Source organism: Lipotes vexillifer, unplaced genomic scaffold (assembly GCF_000442215.2).
Source record: "Lipotes vexillifer unplaced genomic scaffold, Lipotes_vexillifer_v1.1 scaffold1011, whole genome shotgun sequence".
NCBI lineage: Eukaryota > Metazoa > Chordata > Mammalia > Artiodactyla > Lipotidae > Lipotes > Lipotes vexillifer.
Window position 1 is genome coordinate 1,231,665 of NW_006787698.1, and position 27,548 is coordinate 1,259,212.

General features: G+C 58.4%; 1 protein-coding gene across 1 annotated transcript in view; it reads left to right on the forward strand.

The window, feature by feature from the left end:
- Window positions 1-2,238: 2,238 nt before the first annotated feature.
- KDM4B (lysine demethylase 4B) overlaps window positions 2,239-27,548 on the forward strand; it is a 94,391-nt gene continuing 69,081 nt past the window's right edge. The window contains exons 1-4 of the mRNA XM_007460540.1: window positions 2,239-2,382; window positions 8,291-8,466; window positions 9,376-9,490; window positions 16,200-16,393. Coding sequence (XP_007460602.1) covers window positions 2,242-2,382; window positions 8,291-8,466; window positions 9,376-9,490; window positions 16,200-16,393 — 626 coding nt within the window. The 5' untranslated portion in view covers window positions 2,239-2,241. The remainder of the gene's footprint in view (window positions 2,383-8,290; window positions 8,467-9,375; window positions 9,491-16,199; window positions 16,394-27,548) is intronic.

Genomic DNA, 27,548 nt, shown 5'->3' on the forward strand with positions numbered 1-27,548 from the left:
CCTTGTGAACTGTGCAGAGTGGACACACCACCCACATAAAACGTGGAGAACAGGGCCGGGGCTGTTAAGTGCTGATGTGTCCGCCGCTTCCGAATCTGGGCACCATCCGTGGCGGGCTGCGGAGCTGGCCTCTGGCCCTTTGCCCGGCCGTCGGGGGCTTGGGACGAGGAGCTGAGACCTGGGTGATCGTGTTCCGGCTGCAGGCCTCAGAGGACAGGTTTGATGGCCGTGCAAGATGGGTGGGCGGCAGGGACCCCCTCCGCTGCTCTGTGTGGGCAGGGGTGGTGGGTACAGGGAATCTGGGCGGGTGGGGAGGTGGGGTTGACAGGACCGGGCGGCTCGGGTAGCAGGCACACGAGGAAGGCTGGCGAGCGATGGCTGCGGCCGGTCATCTGTCCTGTCCCCACTGTGTTCCGTCCCGGGTCCCTGCCCCGGGAGGCCTCCCTCCCTATGCGCCTGTGCCTCCCTTCACAGCCCTTAGCCCAGCTCAGGTCCACACCCATGTTCCCAGATCATCGGGTCGGGCCTGTCCCCCCAGGGCCTTGAGCTCCCTCAGGACACTGGAGGCCCCGTGTGAGCCCCGTGTGGCTGGGTCTGGGCTGGAGGGGAGAGGGCAGCTGGCTTCTGGGGGCTCAGGTGGGGAGTCAGGCGCTGGGCCCCGGCTGTGGAGTGGGGAGCGGGGAGGGGACGGCGTGGTGGTCCATCCCGAGGGCTGGTCAGCCTGGCCGCGGCCTGGGCCCTCTGGTGCCTGCTGGTCCGCAGGGGGGTTTGTGATGACCCTTCCCCTTTATAAACCCGTGTGACCTCGGTGGTTCCCTGTGATCCCCCTCAGAGCTGTTGTCACATGGTCCCGGGCACCCGTGGCCTGCCCTGTGGACCGCAGCTTCGGCTGCCCTGTGAGGAGGAGCGACAGAGGCTCCTGTGCACACAGGGCGGAGGGGCCCAGGGGTCCCAGCCCGGATGCAGTGGTGATCCCGTGTGTGCCAGGACCTCCGGGGTCCTCAGCAGTCCAGCCGTGAGTGTGACCTTCAGAGCGTGGCCTTAGCTGCCTACCCGCTGCCCTGTGCGCCCAGGCATGGGGTGGTTGAGGGCAGGACCTGGACCTGGTCTGGTATCCGCCTGGGCCTCCAGGTCTGTCGCAGGCAGCTGCCCGCCTCGGCTCTCGTTCCCGGGCTCGTGCTGCCCTCTAGCGCCCGCTGGGGGAGCGCCTTTGGGGAGCCAGTGGCTGCGTCTTGGCGACATGGACCCCCCCCCCCCACACACACACTCTCTACTTCCTGGACTGGCAGGCTTCCTGCCTTTCTCACTCTCCAGCTCACTTTGGGTTGGGGGGAGGTGGACTTGGTTAATTGTCCTCCAAGTTCTGGGTCTGTGTGCACTTGGGTTCTGACCTCTTTCCAGTCCTGGAGGGAGTCTGGTCTCCTCTTGTCCCAGCAGGGACCCTTCCCCAGAGTCTGTCCCCCAAGCCTCTTCCTCACTGGGGTGGGTCACCAGCCACCCCGCTAGGCCCCCCTAACTCTCGTAACTCTTGGGACGGGCGGGGGCCTCTTCAGCCTGCAGCCTTGTCCCTTAGAAGAGCCCGATCTCCGCCACGCTCTGTGCCACACTCTGTGCTGGATCAGCCAGGCGTGGTTATAGCCCAGGGTGACGCAGGGGGAAACGAGCCTCTCTGGCCGGACCTCCTATTCTCCTGGTTCCAGGTCCCGGCCTTGGGCGGCCCGTGGGTCACTGGGGCCTGGGTTCGCTGACAACAGCCGGGCCAGTACTGCAGGGACCCACACACTGCTCCCCTGCTTGTGGCGGCCCCGCCCGAGGGAGGGGTTCCCTACTAGTGAAACACACAGGACATCACTCACCTTCCCAGCCCCTCCTGTGCTTCTGCCTCTGGATTCCAGCTGTGAGGTCAATGCCAGTGAATCTGGATGAGGCCCTGATAAGAAAAGGTTTTATTTCCAAGGCCCCTTGTTTGAAATGTGTGCTCTGGCCTCCAGTATCGCATGGACTCTTAGAACGGGCTACCTCTGTTAGTAATTCGTTGCAGTCATTTGGTCTTTTGTGCCAGAGAGAGTGATGAAGTGGCCCCCAGGCTCCCCTTGGCCCTGCTCGGCTGCGCGGCCTCTGTCCTTGGGGCTGGGTGGTTTGGGTGCCTCCTGGGGAGAAGGGAACCGGCCCGTGGTGGTGATGGAGGTGCTGACGCTCTCTTGTCTCCCTTGCAGGTGTGGCCATCTCTTCGCTGCAGCCATGGGGTCCGAGGATCACGGGGCCCAGAACCCAAGTTGTAAAATCATGACGTTTCGCCCAACGATGGAGGAGTTTAAGGACTTCAACAAATACGTGGCCTACATCGAGTCCCAGGGGGCCCACCGGGCAGGCCTGGCCAAGGTGGGTGATGCCCCAGGCCCCCGTGCAGCTCTCCCCGGCCCCTGCCCTGTGCCTACCCAGGGGCAAGGGGCCTGAGAGGCACCCATTAATCTGCTCATTGAGCCCCTCTGACCTAATTTATCCATGAACATATGTTCTTTCCCCAAGTCAGGCACAGTTCTGGGTACCGGGGTCCCCCAGGGCGCTGATCCTGGGTGGGACACAGAGCATCATGGTGGGACCAGCAGCCGTCTCACCCCGTCAGGGAGGTCCCAGGGGAGTCAGTGCCGAGGAGGGCTTACTTTTTGCCTTTATATTCTTACTTAAACACATTTTTTTTGAGACTAATGCACGTATGAAGTGAGTTCAAGCATTGCGACAGGGTAGAAGGGAGAATGAGTTCCCCCTCCACCCACCCTGACCCCGGCTCCTCTGCCTGGAGCGGCCCGGCACTGATTCCTCGTGTCTCTTTTCACGGAGCATCACACACGGACGTGCATGTGCTTGTGTGCGTGTGTGAACACTGGCAGATAGCATGCCTGCCCACGCCTCTTCTGTGCGGGGAACAGACCTTGGGGATGGGTGCCGAGTTTCTTCATGTGCACGTGAACCTGTGTGTGTGAGGGCCCGCTCACCACATAATCTGGGAGATTTGTCACCTGCTTTAGGTTCTTCTAGTTGCTTCCTGTATGACCGGCACTTTATCTAATACCCGGCCCTCTATTATTTAAGCTGGGGTTCGCTAAGCCTTTTCTGCAAAGAGCCAGATAGTGAATATTTTCAGCTTCTTGGGCTGGACTGTCTGTGGCCACCACTCATCTCTGCGGCCGGGGATGACCCACAACCCCACAAGCATGGCTGTGAGCACGTGAAACCTGATTTATAGACACCGAAATGTGCATTTCATAGAATTTTCACCTGTCCTGAAACAGTCTTCGTTTGTTATTTTCCCTCAACCATTTAAAAATTTTAAAAAAGGAAGTCCCTGGTGGTCTAGTGGTGAGGGCTCTGCACTTTCACTGCCGAGGGCCTGGGTTCAATCCCTGGTCAGGGAACTAGGATCCCACAAGCCACGTGGGGTGGCCAAAATATAAATAAGTAAGTAAGTAAGTAAGTAAAATTTTTAAAAGTAAAAAAGAATTAAAAAAAATTTTTTTTTAAAATGAAAAAAAACCCAGAAAGAATGCCGGCGTCAGCTCCGTGGCTGGACGGAAGCAGGTGGTGGGTGGTATTGGGCCGCGGGTCACGGTGGTCTGTCCCCAGACGGTGTCTGCAGCGAGGGGACAGGTGTGCTGGCCTTCCTCTGCCCACCTCCCCTGCCGGGTTTGGTTGGCTGTGTGACATCCATGCCTTTAGTCTCAGCCGCGCAGATGCAGAGAGAGGTGGGCCTGCGACATCTTCCCTCGTCTCCCCTCTCCTTGGTTTTCGTTCCTTGGGCCCCATGACAGCACACACCCAGCAGAGCCTTCTCATCGGGGTCTGTGGCTCTGGAAGCCCCGGGCCTGGGTTCTTGCAGGTTCGGAGCCTCCCTTCTGGGCTGGACCGATTGGCTGGGGTCGGTTGTCAGGTGCCCCTTTCCCTCAGGTGCCGCAGCTGGGGGCAGTGTGGGGGACTCAGAGGGCTGGTGCCCGTGGGGCTGGACGTGGGGTGCCCCCCCTTCATCTGGAACGTGTCCTGTCCCTCACCTCATTCTGCGTTTGCCGGGACGCAGCGCCAGTTCTGTTTTTGGATCCAAGTTGTCCCCTGTGCCAGGAATCTTGGTAACCTCGTGGAGTGCTCCGTTGGCAGCACCTGCCACTTCCCCCGGCCCCTCTCCTTTCCCTCCTCTGTCACCTCTGGCTTCGGCTTCCGGGCTGTTTCCAGCACCTTCTGTCCCCGGGCTGCTTTGGGTGCAGCCTCATGTGGCATCACCGAGTCTCCCCTGCACGTCCTCACCCCGGCTCTGCTCCTTCCCTTTTCTTCTCCTTTGCTGGCTCCTGCCTTTCCTTTGAGCGCCATGCCTCTGCTTCTAAGCCTTTAATTCCTGTGGACCAGTTTTCTGCTATCTTACTTGGATCGACGGGAAACCATTCGGACTGGATGTTTTTGTGAGGCAGATGTTTTCAGGGCACATTTTCACTCTGCCCTTTGTTTTTCTTTTTGGCTGTGTTGGGTCTTCGTTGCTGCGTGCCGGCTTTCTCTAGTTGTGGTGAGCGGGGGCTACTCTTCGCTGAGGTGTGTGGGCTTCTTGTTGCGGTGGCTCCTCTTATTGCGGAGCACAGGCATGCGGGCTTCAGTAGTTGTGGCACGAGGGCTCAGTAGTTGTGGCGCACGGGCTTAGTTGCTCCGCAGCATGTGGGATCTTCCTGGACAAGGGCTCGAACCCGTGTCCCCTGCATTGGCAGGCGGATTCTTAACCACTGTGCCACCAGGGAAGTCCCCCTCTGCCCTTTGTTTGCCTGTTCCATTCCACTCTTCTTAAGTGGTATTTTCTTTGCTGTTTTCTCTCTGGCAAGGGCAATTCTCTCTGGAAGGGCACGGTGAGGGCGGGCAGGGGCTGCTGGGAGCAGCTCCCCCGCTGTCGCTGAGAGATCCTGTGGGGACAGTCACGCCGACACACACGCGTGCACCCACATCCCTGCTCCCGTCAGGCAGGGACGGCGTGTAGGTGCCTCTAGCCCCTTGGGGCCTCCCTGCTACTGTGGGGACAGACGGGTCCAGGGAGGCACGTGCCACGGCCCTCGGTGCCCCCAACTCCTTCCGACGCGGGCCGTCAGCCCTGAGGGCTGCCAGCCTCTTTGGAGAAGGGACACAGTGTCCTGCTGGCCTGAACGAGTTCTGTAGTCACTGGGGTCGCCCTCACCCTGGTCTCATCAGCCTTGACCGCCCTTCTGTGTGTGCGTGTGTGTGTGTGTGTGTGTGTGTGTGTGTCTGTGTGGTGTTGAGGTTTCTTTTTTCATCAAAGCTACATTTGATAGTCCCCCGACAAAAGCTCTGTCGGGCCTGGGGCAGCTAGATCGGGGTGGGCACTCAGCAGGCACGGCTGGGCCGGGGCCCGGAGCTGAGGGGGCTCTGGGTACGGGGGCTCCCACCCTGGGGCCATCGGGGTGGTAGGTCACATTCCTCACCCACTCTGAGTGTGCTCTGGGACCAGTGTCCAGCTGGGCTCCTTCCCCCTCAGGCTGCTTGGGAAGGGCTGGGGGAGGGAGGGAACCAGGAAGGGGCATGGCTTAGGGTCCTGGGGAGGGGTCAAGGGGCGTCAGTGCCCTCAGTGCCCTGCAGCCAGGCGGTGGCCTGGCTCTTCTTAGCCTCCAGGCCTGCTGCCAGCAGAATGGCTTTAGGTCCAGCTGCTTCTGGGGGGCAGAGGCTGGCCCCTCACTTCCTTCCCTTTAGAAGTGTCTCCCACACCTGCCCCAGCTGCCTGCCAAGCTGGCCACATCCCTGGTGTCACGCCGTTCCCTTGGGTGTGTGGCCTCTCGGTCCTCCTGGCCTTGGCTGAGTCTTGCCCCCCATCAGCTTCGAGTCAGGGTCCGTCCGGGGCCACGCAGTTGGGATGCTCACGGGCCTTTAGGGGACGTCCTTCAGGTGTCCTCTGCTTGGAGAGCCTCCTTTCAAATCCTGCTCTGCAGAGACTTCAGGGTGTTAGACCGTGGTGCTTTACTGAGGGATTTTTCCAGAAGCTTCGGGTTCCAGACCAGTGGCCTTCTGTTCATGCGCCTTTCCAGAACCCGCTTAGCATGTACCTGGGAAAGTGTGGTTCACACGTGTGAGCCAGGTGTCGGGAGCGTCTGCCGGCTCCTCCCCAGTGTCCAGATGTCACACAGCAGATCCCCAGGGGACAGGACTGAGCCCGAGGCTCTCCCCTGAGAGCGGAGGGCTGAGGAGTGGTCCATTCATCCCGCAGCCTGGTTAGGGAGGCGTTTCTCCAATAGACTTGGGGCGGCGGAGCCGGTCCAGGGTCACTGCACTTTCCGCAGGAGGAAACTCAGGCTTTTCTGCACTGAGGAGGCGTCAGCCGCGTAGTTACAGAGCAGCCCGGGGTCCCAGATCCCTCCCCACAACGCGTTCCCTGCAAGGACGTCCCGCACCCTAGAGGATGGGCCCTCTTCTCCTTGTCTGTTTTTTTTTTTAAATACTCATTTATTTGGTTGCACCGGGTCTTAGTTGCAGCGTGGGCTCCGTAGTTGTGGCTTGCGAACTCTTAGTTGCAGCATGCACGTGGGATCTTAGTTCCCCGATCAGGGACCGAACCCAGGCCCCCTGCATTGGGAGCGTGGAGTCTTAACCACACTGCCACCAGGGAAGTCCCCCTCTCTTCTTTTTATTTTTTGCATTTCTAGCCTTGAGTGTTTTAGTTCATCACCTGACTCCTCAGATTTCTCACTGGGAATCTAACAAAACCGTCGACCGGCAGGCTGAGCCCAGCACCCTGTTGTCACGCCAGGCACCCATGGCATTGTGACTGAACAGCTGTGTCTTCTGGGAGGGGGCTCGTCCCCATCTAACTCTAAATGAGGGTCCTGCTGGCACTGCTGACATGGGGGCCAGGTCATTCTCTGGGGGGCCGTCTTGGGCGCTGTGGGGTGTGGAGCAGTCTCCCTGCCCCCACCCCATCGATGCCAGGAGGCCCCCCCAGTCCTGACAACCACAGACGTCCCCAGACAGGGCCCAGTGTCCGCCGTGGGGCGGGACTGCCCGGGTGAGGAGCGCTGACTTTCTCATCGTCACTGCTGTCGTTGTTACTGATTTATGTGGGTGGACACCCCCATGCGTGCTAGTCGTGGGTGGGCAGCACCCTTTTTTAGCAGGCAACTGGAGAGTCAGTGTTTCCATCGCCAAGCAAAACATTTCTTTGCACCCATGTGACAGCGGGATCCTGGGGATGGTGAGTGGACTTAGCCGCTCCCAAGCTGTCGGCAAACTCGGGCCTCAGCGCCGTGTGCTTCCCTGGTGGCCCTGAGCTGGGAGAGGGTTCGGCCCCCTCAGGGTGCGTGGCTGATGCACCAAAAATGGGTTGGTTTAGTTCCTTCTCCCAGAGCTGTTGGGTGGGTGGCCCACTGGACGCCCTGGAAGGTTTGGGGCTTGCAAACACCCACCTGGGCCCGTGGGGCTTGCACAGAGGTCACCCCTGATTGGTGGAGAGGAAACGTGGAGGGGGAGGTCCATCCCCATCCGTGGCACCCTCCGTGTCCCCTCCTGGGCTGGGGTGGGTGGGCCGGGGTGCCGCCACCTGCTGGGGGAGGGGCGTGGTGGCGCCTGCTGGGGTGGGGGCTGCAGTGTGACCTTCTCAGGCCTCCTCCCACTTGGAATTGTCATCCCCCACTGCCCGCCCCCCACCTCCTGCCTCTGGGCGGCTCGCCCAGCCCCGCTTTATCCTTATTACTGTCCTACAATTTCCTTCTTCTCGCCGGGATTTATCACCTGCGCCCTCCAGTCAGGACCCAGGCCCTCGCCTGAGTCCTTTGTGTCCCTGTGTCTCCCCACCACCTAGAGCTGCGATCGCCCCCAGTAGGTGTCACTGGAGCGAGGGCGCTGGAATGAGTGTGCACTGCGGCACCAGGGTCTCTGCTCTGGGGCCTCATCCGCGCGGAGTCCCGAGCCGGGCACGTGGTGGCCAGAGGGCGCGGTAGCAGAGCCCCCGGGACACAGCGAGTGCATCCCAGGCCGAGGGGCGCACACAGCCCAGCCTGCCCACCTCTGCTCACTCTGTGATCGCTCACGTCCTCTGGGGCTGCTCCCACCTCTCCAGGCCCTGGCCCCGTGCAGAGGCAGGCACAGCCCCCTACCCTGCCAGGTGGTGCCCAGATAGGCCTGGCCCCGGGTCTCCTGGGAGCTCGGTGACACAACAGGGGGTGCTAGGTGCCCCCAGGCTCTCCCTGCCCCTCACCCAGTCCCAAGCGGCCGAGCCCAGGGGAGGCGCCACTGACCACCCTCCCGCTCCGTCTCGCAGATCATCCCCCCGAAGGAGTGGAAGCCACGGCAGACGTACGACGACATTGACGACGTGGTCATCCCGGCGCCCATCCAGCAGGTGGTGACGGGCCAGTCGGGCCTCTTCACGCAGTATAACATCCAGAAGAAGGCCATGACGGTTGGGGAGTACCGGCGCCTGGCCAACAGCGAGAAGTACGCGGGCCTGGGTGGCGTGGCGGGCTAAACGCCAGCTCGGGGTGCGGAGGGTGGGGTGCACGCAGCCCCCAACAAGCCCGCTCTCTGTGCCCTGGGTGGGCCTCAGCACCCCCAGTTCACAGTCCCCCGGTTCTTAGGGGCAAAATCCAGACCCTCACCCGACCCAGGGCCGCACTGTCCACCTCACACTGCCCTCAGCGCTGGCTGCAGGGCCGGCCCTTCAGGACCTGCCCGTGTCCCCTGTCCCCGGTGCGCCTCCCCCACCAGGACGTCTCGGCTCTGACAGCACCTCCCCAGAGAGGGGCTTCCTGGCACGTCTCCCCAAGTGCCTGGTTCGCCATGGCGCACTTGGGCATGCGCACACACTCCTGGGATCTCACGGGTGCATCGTGGGCACTCACAGCACGTGGGCATGCTCCCTGGCACACAGCACCACTGTTCGCTCCCCCTGTTCTGCGGAGCTCCCCCCGCCCCCGCTCAGTCGCTGAAGTCTTCTGTGCGTCTCTGGCAGTCTCTTTGCTCTCAAACAAGCGTCCTGTGAGGGCAGGCGTGGTCTGTCCCCTCATGCGCTGTCCCTGGCCACCACGGTGCCTGTCAGTGTCTGCAGGGTGGTAGGAGGACAAGAACTGTCAAAACCCAGGTCCCTCCTCCAGCTCCCGTGGCCCTGGCGTGGGGTCTGACCTGGGGGCCCCGGGCCCTGATAGCTGGCGAGACGGGACCCCTGGGTACCGTTCCAGGCAGGGCTGCCCCCCCGCCGTTCATCCACCTCACCGCCTGGCAGTCACCACAGCTCATCTGTGGGCTCCGGGGCCGTGCCCTTGCCGGGAGGGCGGGTATCTGAGCGGAGCCCCTCCCTTGGTGTGTCTGGCAGGTGTCCTGAGCCCCACATGCTCGGTTTGTCCCCAGGTACTGCACCCCCCGGCACCAGGACTTCGATGACCTGGAGCGCAAGTACTGGAAGAACCTCACCTTCGTGTCGCCCATCTATGGGGCTGACATCAGTGGCTCCTTGTATGATGACGTAAGTACTGAGGCCCCTAGGCATCCCGGTGGATGTGGAGGTGTGGAGGGGGGCGAGCGGGCTCCACTTTGGACCACAGAGGCTGGGATGACACGGAACGCTCCACGGGGCCTTCTTTTTGGGCTCTGGTTTCAGGCATGTGCCAGCTTAGGATGAAAGGAAGAAGCCAGAGGTTTGCAGAATCTTCCCTGCCAGGTCATGGTGCTGCCCCTGCCCCGATCCCACGCTCAGCCGCTGACCTAGCGGCCCGGCCACAAAGCGGTTCTGAAAAGATGACATCGAGCGTTCCATCCCTTCTCCCAGGGGCCTCTCTAAATTCTCGGGTGTTTGAGTGCTTTTCTTCTCAAGTTTCTGTCACTCCATCATCCTGGAAACCTGGGAGCCCAAGTTCTCAGCCGTCCAGGCCACCCCTGGGTCCACTCACGTCCAGTCCCTTTGCTGGGCTGGGAGGGCCCTGCTCCTCGGCCTTTGGGCCTCTGCCGCCCGCGGCCTGTCCAAGGGCGAGACAGGCCCTGGTCGAGGCTTGATGCTGAGGTCCCCGAGGGTGCTGGCATCAAGCAGAGGGAGGTTTGAGTGGGATCGTGTTTTGGGGGGGACAATTTATAAATATTTATGGGACCTCGGATAACCCTGGGATGGATCTACCGGGGTTAATTTCAAAGCTCTGAAGCCTGACTCTCTCCTGGGTGTGTTCTGCACGGGGTACCCTGGGCTAGGATCTGGCCCTCTCCACTCCCCGGGGGCCCCCTCTGCCTCCCTGCGTGCTCCCCCCGGTTGTTCCTCTGAAGGTCATCTGGGGGGAAGACTCTTGTCCGCTCAGCCCTTCTCCCCTGAGGGCAGCTGCCACCTGTTCTTGGGTAGCGGGGAGGTGGGGGCAGGAATAAAGTCCCCTCCTGAGAAGGGTTGGGACCCTCCTTGGCGCCCAGGGGAGGAGCGTGTTAGAACAGGCGGCTTGTGATTCCCAAAAGGCGTGGGAAACACACGACTGCCGCTCAGGTCCCAACACGGATCGCTGCCAGTGTTTCGCTTCACGGAGCCCAGCTGACCTGGGCCCGGACCTTCCACTAGTGGGTCCGCTTTGTGGTGCATGGTGCCGAGGGCGTTAGTTTGTTACCTGGAAGATGCGTCAAGTCAAGCTCGAAGTGAGCTCACCCACTGCCCCCAGAACCACAGGGAGACGCTCTCGCCCCGGGGGTCCAGACCGAGTTTGCCCCTGTCCTGCTTCCTCCTTCCTGGGCTTCGGTTTCCCCATCAATAACATGGGGCCTGGCGGGCGCATGGCAGTCCTTCAGTGGGCGTGTCCTGGACCCTGAGCTCACACTCTTGGCCTTGATCCCAAAGGGTCAGATGACGTGCAAGGCCAGGCCTTCGCCCAGCGAGCACGCAGCCCCTGGGAGCAGGGCTGCACCTGCTCGGAGGACGTGGCCCCAGAGGCCCTGTCGCACGCTCTGCAGCCCAGGTCCCTAACCGTCGACTCGCACCGGCACTGGCACCGGCACCCGCACCCGGGTGGGTGCACCTCCCCCATCTCCCGGCTCCACACCTCTGAATGCCAGGATTGGTCACCTTGTTCGTGGCAGGTTTTGTGGTTACACAGCTGTGTTTTAGCACCGTGGGCCAGCTCGCTCTTGGGCCAGTGCAGAAGTTCCTGGGTCGGGTTGACGGGGGCCTGGCGGGGCTGTGGCCCCAGGGCTTTTTGGGGCCTGTTGGGGCCTGTCTATTGCTCCCCCTGCTTCTCTGCTTTCTTCGAGGGCCTCCAGGCCCGGGGAGAGGGGCCAACCTCCAGGGCCCCCATTTCCCACGCCAGGCCGCCGAGGCCTGGACCACCCTCCCTGGCAGCCCAGGATCAGTGCTGGGCCTCCAACCCTCTCCGGTTTCATTGTGTTCGCGGCTCCTCCTGGAAGCTGCTCGGGCAGGAGGACCGCGGTGCGTGTCCCCGGGGACACGTCTGGTCTCTGAACACGAGGAGGGCTGTTTCCCCTGGGCCTCTGCAGGCAGGGCCTGGCGCGGTCCCGGGCAGGAAGGCACCTCTGTTCTTTTTTTTAAATTTAATTTAATTTACTTATTTTTGGCTGCGTTGGGTCTTCGTTGCTGCACACGGGCTTTCTCTAGTTGAGGCGAGCGGGGGCTACTCATGGTTTTGGTGCGTGGGCTTCTCATTGCGGTGGATTCTCATTGTGGAGCATGGGCTCTAGGTGTGCAGGCTTCAGCAGTTGCAGCATGTGGGCTCAGTAGTTGCAACACACAGGCTCAGTAGTTGTGGCTTGCAGGCTCAGTAGTTGCAGCTTGCGGGCTCTAGAGCACAGGCTCAGTAGTTGTGGTGCACTGGCTTCGTTGCCCCAAGGCTTGTGGGATCTTCCCAGACCACGGCTCGAACCTGTGTCCCCTGCATTTTCAGGCGGATTCTTAACCCCTGGGCCACCAGGGAAGTCCCGCGCCTCTGTTCTTTAAACACCATGTTTAGTCCTTAGAGCAACCGGGCGATTTCCCTGCAACTCCCAAGTGGGGACGACGAGGCTCCGTGGATGGGAAACTTGCTGAGTCCCACTCTCTGTGATCAGTCCCAAGCAGGTGTTAGGAATCTAGGCTGTCTGACCGGTGGCCCCAGCTGGCTATGCCCTGTGACCTCGGCCAGCTGTCCTCTTGACTTGGCCACAGTGTGGACCTTGGTGCCTGGGGGTTGGTGTTGCCCAGCTCCTCCCGCCAGCCCGATCCCAGCTTGCGGCTCTGCTGCTCGGTTTATGGATCGTGACTTCTTGGAAGGGAATTAGATCCCAGCAGCCTGATGGGATGGAATAACTGAAGTTCATGTGCTCGTGTACAGGTGGACATGGAGTCAGACGCCTGATTGTCAGATGACCTGTCCTTTTCCATGTAGAGTTTTGGAAAGTTAGTGCTAGTTGGATTCATTTTATTTATTTGTTGATTATCAGACCTACTGGGTTTTTTTTTTTTTAAGCATTATTGAGATATAATTCACATACCACACAATTTGCCCATTTAAAGCGTGTAATTCAGTGTTTTTTTGTATATTCACGGAGTTGTGCAGCCATCACCACAGTCAATTTTAGAACATTCTTACCATCCCCAAAAGAAGCCCCATCCCCGTTAGCAGTCACTCCCATCCCCCTCCTCAGTCCCTGACAATGACGAACCCACTGTCTGTCTCTGTGGATTTGCCTGTTCTGGACGTTTCATATGAATGGAATCAGACACATTCCTTCTGTGTCTGGCTTTCTCACTGAGCAAGCATTGTGTTCTCAGGGTCCACCCACGTTGTAGTGAGTATCAGTGCTTCTCTCCTTTCCGTGGCCAAATAATACGCCACTGTACGGATGGACCATATATTCTTTATCCATTCACCAGTTGATGGGCATTTGGATCGTTTCTACTTTTTAGCTATTAGCAATAATGTTGCTCTGAATATTCACGTACAAGTCTGTGTGTGGACATGTGTTTTCATTTCTCTTGGACGGCTACCCAGGGGCGAATTGCAGGTCACATGGTAACTCCACGTTTAACTTTTTGAGGACTGCCAGACTTTCTTTCAAAGCAGTTGCCCCATTTTCCATTTCTGCCAGGCAAGCCTGAGGGTTCTGATCTTTGCGTATCCTCAGGCACACCTGTTATATTCGGCCATCCTGGCGGGTGGCAAGTAGCATCTCATTGTAGCTTTGATTTGCGTTTCCTGGTGGGAATGATGTCGAGGGTCTTTTCATGCGCTGATTGACCATTTGCATATCTTCTTTGGAGAAATGTCTATTCAGATCTTCTGCCCACATTTAATTGGGTTATTTGTCTTCTCATTATCGAGTCGTAAGAATTCTTCATGCATTCAGGGTACAAGTCCCTCACTTGATAAATGATTTGTGAGTATTTTCTCCCGTTCTGAGGGTTGTCTTTTTACCTTCTTGGTTGTGTTCTTTGAAGAGCGGCAGTTTTTATTTTAATAAAGTCCAATTTTTCTGTTATTTTTTCTTTTATTTCTTGTGCTGTGGGTGTCTTATTTAAGAGAATCCTTTGCCAATTCCAAGGTCGTGAAGATTTGCCCCTATGTTTTCTTCGAAGAATTTTATAATTTTTGGCTCTTCCATTTAGGTCTATGATCCGTTTTGAGTTAGTTTTTTTATATGGTATGAAGAGGGAGTCCAAATTCATTCTTTTTCACGTGGACAGCCAGTTGTTCCAACGCTATTTATTGAGAAGGCTATTCTTTCCCCCACTGTGTAGTCTTGGTGCTAGGTGGGATCCTGAATAATAATAGTAATAATAATAATTGTTGTTAGTTTTAAATAGGTATCTTTTTTAGGGCAGTTTCAGATTCACGGCGCAATCGAGAGGAGGGTGCAGAGTCCCCATACGTGCTTTGCTCCCCTACGCCCTCAGCCTCGCTCTCTGTCAGCGTCCCCACCAGAGCTGTGCGTTTGCTACATTGATGCCTTGTCCGTGCGTTTGTTACATTGAGTCCCTTGTCTGGGACTCTGATCCCAGGGTCCGTAGTTGACTTTCAGGTTCACTCTTGGTGTCATATCTTCTATGGCTTTGGACAAGTGTATAATGGCAAGTATCCGCTATTATGGTGTCATACAGAATACTGTCACTGCCCTAAAAAGCCTCTGTGCTCCGGCCGTTCATCACTCCACGTCCCCCAAGCCCTGGCAGCCACTGATCTTTTTACTGTCTCCATAGTTTTGCCTTTTTCCAGTATGTCCTATAATTGGAACCATACAGTACATAATCCTTTCAGATTGGCTTTTTCCACTTAGTCATATGTAACATCTTACGGAAAAACCCAAACGAACTTTCTGGCCAACCCAATATTTACGGGTCCTCCGTGTCTTGTCATGGCTTGACAGCTCATGTCTTTTTGGATCTGAATAACATTCCATTGTCTGGATATATCGTGGTTTATTCTAACTGTTCACCTACTGAAGGACATCTTGGTTGCTTCCAAGATTGGGCAATTACGAATAAGGCTGCTGTAAACAGCCGTTGCAGATTTTTGTGTGGACATAAGTTTTCGTTCGGCTCCTTTGGGTAAATACCTAGGAGCGTAATTGCTGCAGCGTATGGTAAGAGTATGTTTAGTTTTGTAACCTGCCTTCCGGAGTGGCTGGAGCATTTTGCATTCCCACCAGCAGTGAATGAGAGTTCCTGTTGCTCTACATCCTCGCCAGCATTTGGTGTTGTCGGTATTCTGGATTTTGGCCATTCTTATCTGTGTGTGGTGGTACCTCATTGTGGTTTCGATATGCATTTCCCTGATGATGTGGAGCATCTGTTCATGTGCTGATTTGCCATCAGTGTATCTTCTTGGGTGAAGTGTCTGTTCAGGTCTTTGGCCCAGCTTTTATGTGGATTGTTTGCTTTCTCATTGTTGAGTTTTAAGAGTTCTTTGTATATTTTGGATAACAGTTGTTTATGTTTTACAAATATTTTCTCCAAGTCTGTGGTTTATATTCTCATTCTCTTGAGGACCCCAAATTTTGTTTTTAAATAAAAATTCAAAAATTGGAGGCTTGTCCCTTGAGAACCTCTGGGTTTGCTCTCAGGTGCTGCCAACGGTTGTAGTGATGGCCCCGCGAAGGGCTCCAAGGCCCAGTGCAGGCTCAGCGGGGCCGAGGCAAGGCTCAGTGGGTGAGCCTGCCCTGGGTTCTGGAAGAGGATTTGGGGCTTTGGCGCCATGTGTTTGCCGTGCCTGACCTAGTACAACAGTCTCCTTGTACTGAGGGGAAACTGAGGCCCAGAGCAGAGAATGACTTGGCCCATGATGAGTTATCGCCCAGCTTAGTCTAGACCCCTGGCCCCCTGTCCATGTGGGCTGGATGGGGGCAGGTGGCAAATGGACAGGGCTTTGGGGAGGCGACTGATTGCTGGTGCCCCCAGTCTTGGGCATCTTCTACTTGAGGCGACCCTGGGCTTCTCAAGCTCGCAGTGGGGGTCTGATCGTGGCCCTCCTCCGTGTCCTGGGCTCTGGCCACAGCTCACCTTGCAAAGGCCGACCTGCCAAGTCGGGCCTAAAACGTGGATGTGGTGGGTGGCACTGGGTGGATCTGGGGCATGAAGGAACGCTGCCGTGCACTCAGCATCTCAGCAGCCCCGAGGCTTCCCCGGGGACTGGAAGTCAACGAAAGCATGTTTTACGAGCTCTTATGACAAGACGGGGTTTGTTTGCTTGTGGCGTTAGGAATAGATGAGCCTGGTGGGTGGGGATCCCTCGCTCGTTTGCCTGGCTCTGAGTGCCGTCCCCGTCTCCACTGTGGGAAGGTGCGGGAAGGCCTGTCTGGCACGTCGCTGGGAGCCCCGCTCGGCATGTTCTTCCTCCTCTGTGTCACTGACTTCAAGGCACGTGAATTATTCACCACCAACCGTGGCCGCAACATGGCCTTCCCCGCCCATGATTCACGAACAGCTCAACGTGGGATCCAGGGGAAGCCTTGCCTGGCCGCCTGGCCCGGGGCAGGGGGCCTGTGCCTGTGGGGTGTGCACAGCCCAGGGTGGGTTTTGGACTCCTGGGGTGGGCGAGGCTCGGAAGCAGGCAGGTGTGGGGCAGAATGCTGTTTGGGCCCTGGGCAGGGGTCACACCGCGGCCCGGGCTCGGAGGGAATGACGCAGGTGTCTCACTGCCGGCGTCCGGGGGCGAGTGACGGTGGGGGAGGCTGGGGGCCGGGGTGGCCGGCAGGCTGACCGTGTGCTCGCCGCCATGCAGGACGTGGCCCAGTGGAACATCGGGAACCTGCGGACCATCCTGGACATGGTGGAGCGCGAGTGCGGCACCATCATCGAGGGCGTCAACACCCCCTACCTGTACTTCGGCATGTGGAAGACCACCTTCGCCTGGCACACGGAGGACATGGACCTGTACAGCATCAACTACCTGCACTTCGGGGAGCCCAAGTCCTGGTGAGGAGGGAGGCGGGGCTGCCCGATGGGCGGGGGTGGGGGGGAGGCCTTACACGTGGCTCCTGGGGCTGCACCTGGGGCTGTCGGGCAGGGCAGGCAGAGGTCGGGGTGGGGGGCTCCGCTGGCCCAGCCCCCGCTAGATGAGGGCACGCACGACCCCCAGAAACATGCTTACAGATTCCCGGAGCTTCTGGTTTGCGCTCAGAGCACCTTACACTGAACATGGCTGCTGCCAGGCTTCTGGTGACGCCTCCCAGGGCCGCGCTGTGCTGGGGGCTTTGGGGCCGCGGGCCTGGGGAGTGGGCGGCCTTGTGCCTGAGCCTCCCCTCGCCTCCCTCTTGGCCTCCAGATTGGGGGGGTGGGGTTATACGTTTGCAGGGTGTGGGCGGGCATGCTGGGCCCCCCAGGCTGGGTCAGATTACCAAGGCGGTCCTGTTCTGGAATCTCCCAGCTGAGCACTCCCCTGACACGCAGCTTCTGCCAGGTGGCCGGCAGGAGGCCGTTCTTTGTTCGCTGTGTTTCTAGCAGAGACTTCTGAGCTGGGGGCTTTGCATCGCCCTGCCTCTCCCCAGCTGTTAGAAGGTTCTGTTGTCACAATAATCATCGCGGCTCAGGGAAGCAGAGAGAGGTGCTCAAGAGCTCAGTCAGTGAACCCTCACCTTTGTACTGGGGGGGCCACCCAGCAGGGACCCAGACGGACCCTGGCCAAGGCGCCCCTACCTTGTCCTAACAGAGAGCTGAGCCCCACGTGGCTGAGCCTGTGCCTGCCGGCCTGGGGGAGGGCCCCCTACCCCCTTAAGTCAACAGGGACATTCTGGGGCCATTTGCTGAGGGGCAGGAGCAGGCCCTCTGAGCAGCGGACCCCGGGTGGGGTCTTCCCCCCGCCGTCGGCTGTGTGACCACCCTCTCCTCGCCTCTGCTGTGGACCGAGTGAAGCCCCTGCCCCGCTGTCTGGCAGCGGTTCCCACTCAGATGGGCAGGGAAGGCTGGGGACACGTGTGAGTTTCCCAGGGCTGCTGTAACAAAGGACTGCAGATCTGGTGGCTTTAACTCAGCTCACATTTGTTCTCTGACAGTTCTGGAGCCAGGAGGCTGACTCTGCCTCACGGGGCTAAATCCGGGTGTGGGCAGGGCTGGTCCTTCCAGAGGCTCCAGGGCAGCATCAGTTCCCGCCTCTTCCAGCTTCTAGAGGCGCCGCACCCCTGGCTCGCGGCCCCTCCTGCATCCTCACAGCCAGCAGCGCAGCATCTCCCGTCTCCTCTTATGAGGGACCCTGTGATGACACTGGGCTCCCCGGGGAATCCAGGGTCATCCCTGTCTCAGGGACCTTAACTTAATCCCTCCTGCAAAGTCCCCTTTGCCACGTGAGGTGATATGTCCACAGGTCTCGGGATTAGGCCGTGGCCATCTTTGGGGCCGTTATTCTGCTGGCCACAGGCCCTCTGGCCTTCGCGTGGTGCTACTTTGTGCGTTTGCTGGGATCCTGTTAAAATTCCACGGGCTTCCTGTTGTCAATCCACTCCTCCCCTTTTGTGGCCTTCTGTGGCTTTACGTGAGCCCTTGATCATTGGAACCTCTGGGTGCGGAAGTATTTGCCTTTGGGGAAAGATTTGGAGAGAGATTGGTATATTTGGTGATGGTGGTTGAACAAAGGCCTGAGCCTCACGCCTGCAGTGTGGTCCTGCGCACCGAGTGGAGGGGTTTCCTGGTCAGGGTGCCGTCCCCGAGCTGCCCAGGAGGCCCCAGTGACTGCGTGGCCGCCCCGTCCCCCTGACTCCCCACGGCAAGGCTGGGCCAGGACTGCATGGAGGCCCCAGTCCAGGCCTGGCGGGAGGGGCCCTTGCTCTGCACCAGGCCCACACCTGTGGGGTGCTTCCCTGGGGGCTCTGCCCACCGCTCCGCACAGCAGCGTCCTCCCCGTGGGCCTGGTAGGCTGAGTGCAGGTGAGCGGCCTTCGGGCTCCCCGTGCAGATGGATCCGCAGGCTGGGGCTGCATGCATGCATGTGAGGGTGTGTGTGTGTGTGTGTGTGTGTGTGTGTGTGTGTGTGAGTGTCCGAGGGGGTATGTGAGTATATGTTTCTGCGTATATGTATGTGTGTGTATATTTGTGTTTGTGAGTATATGTGTGTATACAAATGAGTGTGTCAGTGTGTATGAGTGTGTGTATACACGTGGGTGTGTGTGTCTGAGTATGCATATGAGCGTATGTATGTGTGTGTTGTATAAGTGTGTGTATGTGTCTCAGGTACCTATATGTGTGTATGAGTGTGTGTTAGGTATCTGTGTGTGTGTGTTGTGTGTGTGATGTATCTGTGTGTGTATGTTTGTCAGGTATCTATATGTCTGTATTGTGTATATAAGTCTGTGTATATGTGTGGATCAGGTACCAATGTGTGACGAGTGTCAGATATCTGTGTGTGTTGTGTGTGCGCGCGCGCGCACACTGCTGGGCCCAGCTCGCTGGCCTGGGCCGTGTCTCATGGGGTGGGGTGGTGGCGAGAGGGACGTCTGCCCAGGTCTCTTGAGTAGCCTTGTGCCAGTCCTGCCCCAGCGTGGCTCCCCCGAGGGCCGCTAGATGGCGCTCTCGCCCTTCCCTCTGGCTTGGCTCTGTGCGCTGCTGGAAATTTCCCAGGTTCTTTCATCCTTTGGTAGACTCCTCTGAGCGGCAGTGGCAGTGATATTCTGAAGGCCCCCTGGAACCAGCAGCAGGGGGAGATGGAGCCGCTGCCCTTGGGCGGTGGGAGCTCTTAGCCTTGGGTTTGGTCAGGGCCTCCCAGCCAGAGGGGTCCAAAGGGGAGAAAACCCACCTTTTCCTTAAAAAAAAAAGAAAGAAAGAAGAAAGAAAAAGTAAGCAAGCAGCCGCTGCTGGGTCCCCGCACTTGCTGGGCAAGGAAGGTTGAGCTTTCAGATGCAGGCCTGCCTGGGGATGGGGAGGCCTCGGGAGACTGGGGCCGTAGTGTGTTCTCTGGGGACACGTGGCCTGGGGGGTCAGGGAGGAGTGAGCAGCTGGGGGCCTCTGCGAAGCGGCTGGGATCGAGGGCGGATGGAAGAAAGTGGAACTGGGTTTGAGGAATGTCCCCCAGAGAGAGGGTGCTGGGAACATGAGGGCCAGCGGCCCCCGGGTGACAGGGCCGGTGCCTTGCTCCCCTCGCTTGCCTGTCCCCCAGGACAGCCTGCAGCACTCCTGCCCCCTGAGCTGCACCCCTCGTTTGCTCGGGTGGCCCCTGCTGTCCACCCACCGCCCGCCTCCCCCGCCCCACAGCCCGATTCCTGAGAGTGCTGGGGAATCAGCCAGAGGGGTCACATTGACCACAGTGGTGTTTCCTTACTGGAAGAACATTCCGGAAGGCACTTGACCTGGATCTCAGTTTCTGGTCCTGAAGTGGTGGGATTGCACGTGGGGGTCCCTCATGCTGCCCGAGTGAGGCCACAGGGGCTCCACACCACCTGCCCTGTCATCCCACCCCCGGTGCCTGGCCAGCTCAGCTGAGCCACCGTGCTGGAGCCCTTCCTGCTCTCTCCCCGGGACTGGGGTGGGGACCCCAGATGTTGGCAGGACACCCCATGCTCGTCCTTCAGAGTGACCATGTGCTGGCCGTGTCTGAGGTTGGTGTCAGTCTTTCCCTGCCAGACTCGGACCCCATGAGGGCAGGGCCCTCGGTGTCCCTCCCCCCGACCCAATGTCCCCATCACCAGCAGGGGCCTGGCACGGGGCGGGGATGGACGCTGTCAGGAGACCTGGACGCTGTCAGGAGACCGGGGTTCTGGGAGCACAGCGACCCCGTAGCCCCTGGGAGCCCCCGTGCACAGAGGTTTACATCGTGTGGAGGCCGCACTCCCTCTTGGATCAACGTGGACCTCTGCAGGGGTGGGGTGCAGGGGCTGGTGAGGTGTCCTCTTGTCCCTGGGCTGGGGGTGCAGGGAGCCGCTCAGGATCCCTGGGAAGGTGGTGCCCCTGCTCCCTGCCTTCCCCTGGACCCTGTGGGGCGGGGTTCTCCGGCAGATCCGTTCCCACGTCTGTCTCCCGAATTACACGGTGCTCTTGCGTCTGCAGTAGCTTGATCGCAACCGTTTCGGGGTATTTCAGTAGCACTTTTTTTTTTTTTTTTTGAAAGTGTCGACTTACTCAGGTTTACGGCATCTTCTGGAGCCTTTCTGGGTCTGTTGCTACTTTGGTGGTGTGATTTGTGTCAGAGTGACGCGCACAGCCTGGTGTCGATAACAGCGTGGAATTTGCTCCGAAAGGCCGGCATTGTGCGGCGCTCTCTGGCAGCCAGGCTAAGAATATCCGCAGCACGTGAGGGCTTCAGATCCCTTTGGAGACGGGGATTTAAAATAGACCCAGCCTTGCAGCGGCCCGGACAGTTGGTCATCGAGGCCAGGAGGTCGTGGGCCTGGGGAGGCAGACAGAGCAGCTCTGCCTGGTTCAGAGTACCTCCTCCCGCAGGGCCGGGCCTGGGTGCAGGGCACCGGGCTCAGCATCCAGAGGACTCCCTGGAGCCCGTGGGTGGCGCTGGGTCAGCCGTCCCGGGGCTGCTCCGTCTGCCGGGCCTCCCTCGATACCCACCCCTGGTACGGCCCCTTTGGGTCCCTGTGGGTAGCATGTCACCAGGAACTGTATCCGTAGATGAGTGTGTGACACACCCACCTGGGGTCGTTTCACGCTGTTGCCCAGATGCAGGGCTCCGTATCCACACGCAGCAACTGCTGTGTGCCCACATGCGGGTGGGTGGAGGACGTGCCACCAGAGGGCCCCAGGACGGGACAGACAGTGTTCCCTGCAGGAATTGTCTGGGCCGTGGCCTTGGCCGTCAGGCAGGTCCCGCAGTTGGTTTTCTCTCTGCTTCCCCAGCCCCTCCCGCCCTCTGGCTTCTGTTGGCCTTGTTGTCAGGTGCCCCGAGGCGGGGGCAGGGGAGAGGGTCTCTCGGATTGTCCTCCCACAAAGGGCACGGAGCCCCCCCTGGCTCGTGGATGGTCCTGGGGTGTGATGGGCAGATCCCTGAGGGCAGTCGGAGGGGCTGCTGGTGAGGGGGCCGGGGAGCCTTTCCCAGAGCTTCGCTCCCTCCCTGACCTTTAAGAAGCCTGAGCGCTGCACCAGGGTGCGTTGAGAATTTCTCCTTTTGATTCCATTGCACCTACAGGTTTTCTTCGGCCTTTTGCTGCCAGGAAACTTGACACCCAGCAGGCAGTCATCTCAGCCTACACTTGGTACTCTGGAGGTGTGCCTGCGCGTGTGTGAGTGTGTGTGCGTGCGTGGGCATGGGTATGTGTGTATGTGCGCACGTGCACGTTTGAGGGCATGTGCTCCCTGCCGTGGAGCATGAGCTGGTGTGCAGATGTGGTCCAGCCCCTGTGTTTCCTGCTCTCTCTCTCTGGCTGCAGCTTGGGAGAGAGGCTGGATGTGCTGGGCTCATGATTCAGGGGTCTATTGCTCCTTCGGGAGCGGGGTAAGGCTGCTGGGCTGCTCCCTTCCCCCTTGATGGGCGCCCTCCCGGCCCCTTGGGACCTCTCTGCAGGCCCACCCCAGGCGGCTTCAGCCCACTGCCCAGACATGTTCCCTGCGGGCATTGATTAATCACCCCAGTGAGCCCCAGGGGACAGGCGCCTCCGCCCTCCTCCCGGCCGCAGACTCCCTGGCTCTGGCTACAGGTGGCACTGCTGGACCACAGTGCCGGGCGGCCACCAGGGCCTCTGCTTTGTCCCCTGTGGCAGAATTGGGAATTCTGGTGATTGATGGAGCTGAGCAAAGCGACCGCAGGCAGCAGCTTCGAAGGCCCGTGGTGGAGAGCGCTGGTGACTCCCAGAGGAGGTCCCTGGGTGACCTCGTGGCTTTTGAGAGCCTGGCACGGCGGGGAGCAGGGGCCATTCCCTGACTCAGGCGCGGCCCCGCCTTGCCCCACGGCGGCGGGAGGGCTGAGTGGAGATTGGTAGGAGTGTGACGGCTGCACAGATTGGCTTTGGTAACTTACCTTCCCAGCACTGCACCCCGTCCCCATACAGGATGCCAGCGTGAGATAGAGGCGCTGCCTTCTTTCCTCCTGGGTCTCTGGGGAGAGAGGCGCCGCAGCTCAGCCAAGCGGCTTCGCTCAGCAGCTCCACATGGCCGCAGCAACTGGGGGGCCGGGGGAAGAGACCCATCGGGATGATGCAGGGAGGCTCGGTGTGTACCTCATGAACACACTGGGGAAACCAGCAGACTCCTCCTTCCTCTGCCCTGCCTCCCGGGCCATGGTGACCAGAAATCCAGCAACAAAAGGAATGTTTTTGAGCAGAGAGCTCTTCCTGAGAGCAGACTGCCAGAGAGTAGAGAGGTGTTAGAACCCCTGTTTATTAAAAGACAACAGATAAGGTGGCAGGGTCGTGCTGTCCAAGGCCCCGAGCTTTCTTGAATCTGTTTGTGGAGATACCAGACCCAGCATCCCTGGCGGAGTCTGTCCTCAGTCCATGCAGCCTTGCCTGAAGCTGCTCGATGGAGGTTTTATGATGGGGGTGGTCGCGTCTCTGCAGAAGGATCCTCCTGAGAGATGATGGCTGTCGTCCTAAACAGCATGACCAGCCGAGGCCCGTCTTCCCGGCTCATGGGTCCTTGGTCCGGAGCTTGCTGTGCACTCACTGTTTGATGCAGAGGGCTGTGGGCAGCAGGGGGCGCCTTCTCCATCACCTCTTGACGGTGGCTCTGGCCACAGCAGCAGGCCTGCTTGTCATTTATTCCCTGTGTGCCTGACCCGTGTGCCCACTGCCTCCTTCCAGGGTGCGCGGTGACCTTGGCGTTAGGGTGACCAGCGCAACTTTCCTAGCTTCAGAGCCGGAAGTCTCGCGTCCTGGAAACCCTCTTAGACCCGGGGGGACCTCGGTGCTTGGTCACCCTGGAGTGTGCACGTGTGTGCACTCGGGTTGCGTGTGTGGCAGCACACACGTGTGCATCTAGTCAGGAAAGGACAGTGTGTCTCCTCACTCAGGCAGTTCGTGAGTCTGGCCTCCAGGTTCCCGTCTGCCGCCCCCGGGGACCATGCCCAGAAGACTGGAGACCTGGCGTTCTGCGAGGTGACCGAGAGCCCCTGCTGGGAGCTGTCACTTGCAGCTGGGCTTTGCAGCCGCGCACACACCCTGGAGCTCAGCAGCACGGGGACGCTGGTGCAGCGTTGGGAGAAGTGGTTTAGCACGTGCCCAGGAGGGCCTGAGCACCCGGGGGCTTATGGGAAGCACAGCCGTGTTACTACCCCCCAACCCCGGGACCCCTCCCCGCCCTCCTCATAGAGCCCTCGGTCCGCTCTTGTCGGGACCACACTGTCGTCCCCGATGCCAACAGCCCAGCCTTTTTGCTTGTCAGGATTGTGCCGGAAATCTGAAACCGGAAGCTGGCTGTGGCATTTGAAAATTAACTCCTGATGCTGGAGTCTCAAATTGGGGCATCGTGTCATCAGGCTATGAGGATAGGATTGCATCATTAATTAACCTGGCGGGTGCGACAACAGGTAACTTCAGAGGATTTTTGTGCAGCGTGACACAGCATGGTTTGAATCACAGATCAGCCCAAACATCTGACTGCTTCTTGCCAGCCTCGCCCCCACTAAACTCAGTAGCCTGGTGCTGCCCCAGCAAAGCCAGACAGTTGCGTCAGGTGACAACCTGTGCTGCGTGCAGCTCGGGGCAGATCGTGGACCTGGGAATCCCAGTGCTCCCCCAGGGGCTCCGCTCACCGGGCAGCAGGGCCCCTTCCCGCAGGCCGCCTCCTTGAATCTCGCAGTGCTGGCGGGGACAGGCACAGTTGGTGTTTGTTCAGGGAACGCAAAGTGATTTTAACAGCCCGCTCGGCAGAGGAAGGTCAGCCTCGTGCGAAGGAAAATCTCACCGTACGCTCTCCTCCAGAGCCCATGAGGCCGAGTGGGGGGATCTGCTGATGTACCCGATGCTCTGATGCCTTGCCGTGAGCCTGGGCAGCCGGGCAGCGGTGCAGCTGATGGATTTGGAAATTGGCTTCTTGGTGAGCAGGGGTGGGAGAGTTCATGACGGAGCGTGCCCGGTGCAAACGGTCCACTGTTTCCTTGTTCCTTCTGTGTTTGTCACAGGCTGGTCTGTTTATCCACTGTTTGGGTGGTGTACTCCCTCTCTCTCTTTTTGAAAGAGTTTATTTTTCAGAACTGTTCTAGATTTTACAACAAAACTGAGAAGACAGTACAGAGAGTTCCCACGCACCCCACACCCAGCCTCCTTATTAGTTCACATGAGGCTGGGACATTTGTTGCAGTTAATGAACCTTATGGGTACATTCTTGTTGACTAGGGTCTTGCTTCATTCAGTTTGCCTTGTTTGTCCCTGGTGTCGCCTTCTGTCCCAGGACCCCATCCAGGTCCCCTGTGACATTTAGGCATCCCATCTCCTCAGGCTCCTCTGGGCTGTGATGGTTCCTCAGACTTCCCTTGTTCTTTTTAATTTTTTAAAATTTATTTTATTGAAGTATGGTTGATTTACAACGTTGTGTTAGTTTCTGCTGTACAGCAAAGTGACTCAGTTATACACATATATGTTCTTTATCATATTCTTTTCCATTATGGTTTATCACAGGATATTGAATATAGTTCCCTGTGCTATACAGTAGGACCTTGTTGCTTATCCATTCTATATGTAATAGTTTGCATCTGCTAACCCCAAACTCCCAATCTTTCCCTCCCCGCCCCCGCCCACCCCCGGCAGCCACCAGTCTGCTCTCTATGTCTGTGAGTCTGTTTTTGTTTCACAGATAAGTTCATTTGTGTCGTATTTTAGATTCCACATACAAGTGATAGCATATGGTATGTCTTTCTCTTTCTGACTTACTTAACTTGGTATGGTAATGCCTAGTTGCGTCTATGTTGCTGAAAATGACATTGTTTCATTCTTTTGTATGGCTTAGTAATATTCCAGTGTGTATATGTACCACATCTTCTTTATCCATTCATCTGTTGATGGATATTCAGATTGTTTCCATGTCCTGGCTATTGTGAATAGTGCTGTTATGAACATAGGGGTGCATGTATCTTTTTGAATTAGAGTTTTCTCTGGATATATGCCCAGGAGTGGGATTGCTGGATCATAATGTAGTTCTATTTTTAGTTTTTTGAGGAACCTCCATACTGTTTTCCATAGTGACTGCACCAGTTTACATTCCCACCAACTGTTTAGGAGGGTTCCCAGACTTTCCTTGTTCTTGATGCCCTTGATGGGTTTGAGGAGGACTGTGGTCAGAGATTTTGTAGATCCTCAGTGGGAACTTGTCTGGTGTTTTTCTCCCACAGCTGGGGCTCTGGGTGCTGGGAGGAGGACCACGCGTGAGGGGCCATCTCGTCCATTGTCTCGGGGTGCCTGCCGTCAACATGACTCATCACTGCTGGTGTCGACCTCGGTCCCCTGGCTGAGGTCGTGCTGCTCAGTGTCTCTACTGGAAAGTCACACCTCCCCCCTTTCCATACTGTCCTCTTTGGAGTGTACTCTTTCTTTTTCTTTTTTTTTTTTTTAATACTTCAAATTTCGGAAAAGGAAAGAGAATAATTAACAGAACAGCCTCGTGCCCAGTACCCAAATTGGACAGATGTGGATGGTCTGGTGTCCTTCTGTCAGATAGTTTTGATCTCTTTGCTCCTCCCTCCAGCTGGGCAGTCTTAGTTCTCCGCCGCTGCATAGCTGATCCCGTAGACAGACGGCTTGAGGTGATCGGCTCTCAGCGCCCAGGCATGGGCCTGCCAGGGCCTCGGTTTAGGGCCTCAGAGGCAGAGTCGAGTGTCGGCGGGCCAGACCCGTACCCGGAGCTCTGGGGAAGGTCCATTTGGTACCGAGGGTCCCCTCACACTTGGCCCCTCTGACTTAGGGACCGATGCCTTTCCAGGGCCCACCAGATTAGGTCAGGCCCACCCAGAGTAACCTCCCAATTATAGGATCTGCTGATTTGGGGCCTTAATTATAACAGCCAGATCCCCTCCCAGCAGCACCGAGAGGGATGTTGGAATGACTGAGAGCAGGGATGTGAGCCTCAGGGGCACCTGAGAACCTTGTCTGTCATGGTGTGTTCCCTTTTCGGTAAATGTTTTTATCCTAAGACGTTACATGGTACAGAAAAATACGTGAAATATTGTACTTGGCCGAAAGATGGATACATGCATACAGTTTATCGAATGACTCCCCAGTCAACGCTGCTGGGAAATGAACCCCCTCGTTCTCTGTCCTGGGCCCCCTTCCTTTGCAGCCCCATTCCCCTGACCCCGCAGAGCTGGGACCGTCCTCCTGCTTCTGATGGCCCGTGTGTCACTGCTTCTCTGGGCCGTTTTCTTTGTGTGTCTTTGTCCCTGGGAGACACGGCTGAGTGCTGGGTTTGAACCCCACGCACACGGATTGACTTGTCTCTTGCGTTTCTGCTCTGTCTGCGAGGAGGATTCGTCCCTGCCGTGTGTGGTGATAGTTTATCCATTTTCACGCTTCAGCGTTTTCTGTTGTGTGACCACGCCTCCACCTGTTTATGTGTTCCACTGTTGGGGGACATTTGGCCTGTTTCCACTTTGGGGCTGGGGCAAACGTCGTGTCATCTTTTACCTGCTGCTCGTGTAAGAATCTGTCACTGTACGTGGCAGTGTGAGAAGACATAGTGGTAGCAGTGGCCACGTTCCGATGCTGCTTGTGTGCCAGGCTATGCTTGGAGTGACTCCTGGTCTCTCCCACTACCCCACGCCGTCCTCCTTCACACGTGGGACCAGATTGGCGAGACCGTGGTTTGAGACCGCAGAGCTGGGGAGTGGTAGGGCTGGGCCCAGGCTACGGGGGCGAGCCCGCATTCCTAACCACTGCTCCGCCCTGCCCCTCGGAGTGTCCTCCTGCAAATCAGAAGGGGCGACGGGTTCTGGGAGTGCGTGCCCGGGCAGGCGCTCCCCCGTGGGGACAGGGGGCATCCCAGTTGGCAAAGGTGGCCTGAGCTTGCAGGCGTGGGAGAGGGTGGACCCTTTTCTTAGAGTCCCCAAAACATCATTGAACGAAGCCCTGCTGAGCAGGTTCTTGTGGGAGATGGAGGAGATGCTGCAGAAACCCAGGGACCCAGGCCACCAGAGGCTCTGCCACCTTCAGCGCACGGCTTCCGAGGTCACCCTGGGTGTAGGCGTCTAGGTGGGGCGGGGGGGGGGGGGGGGGGGG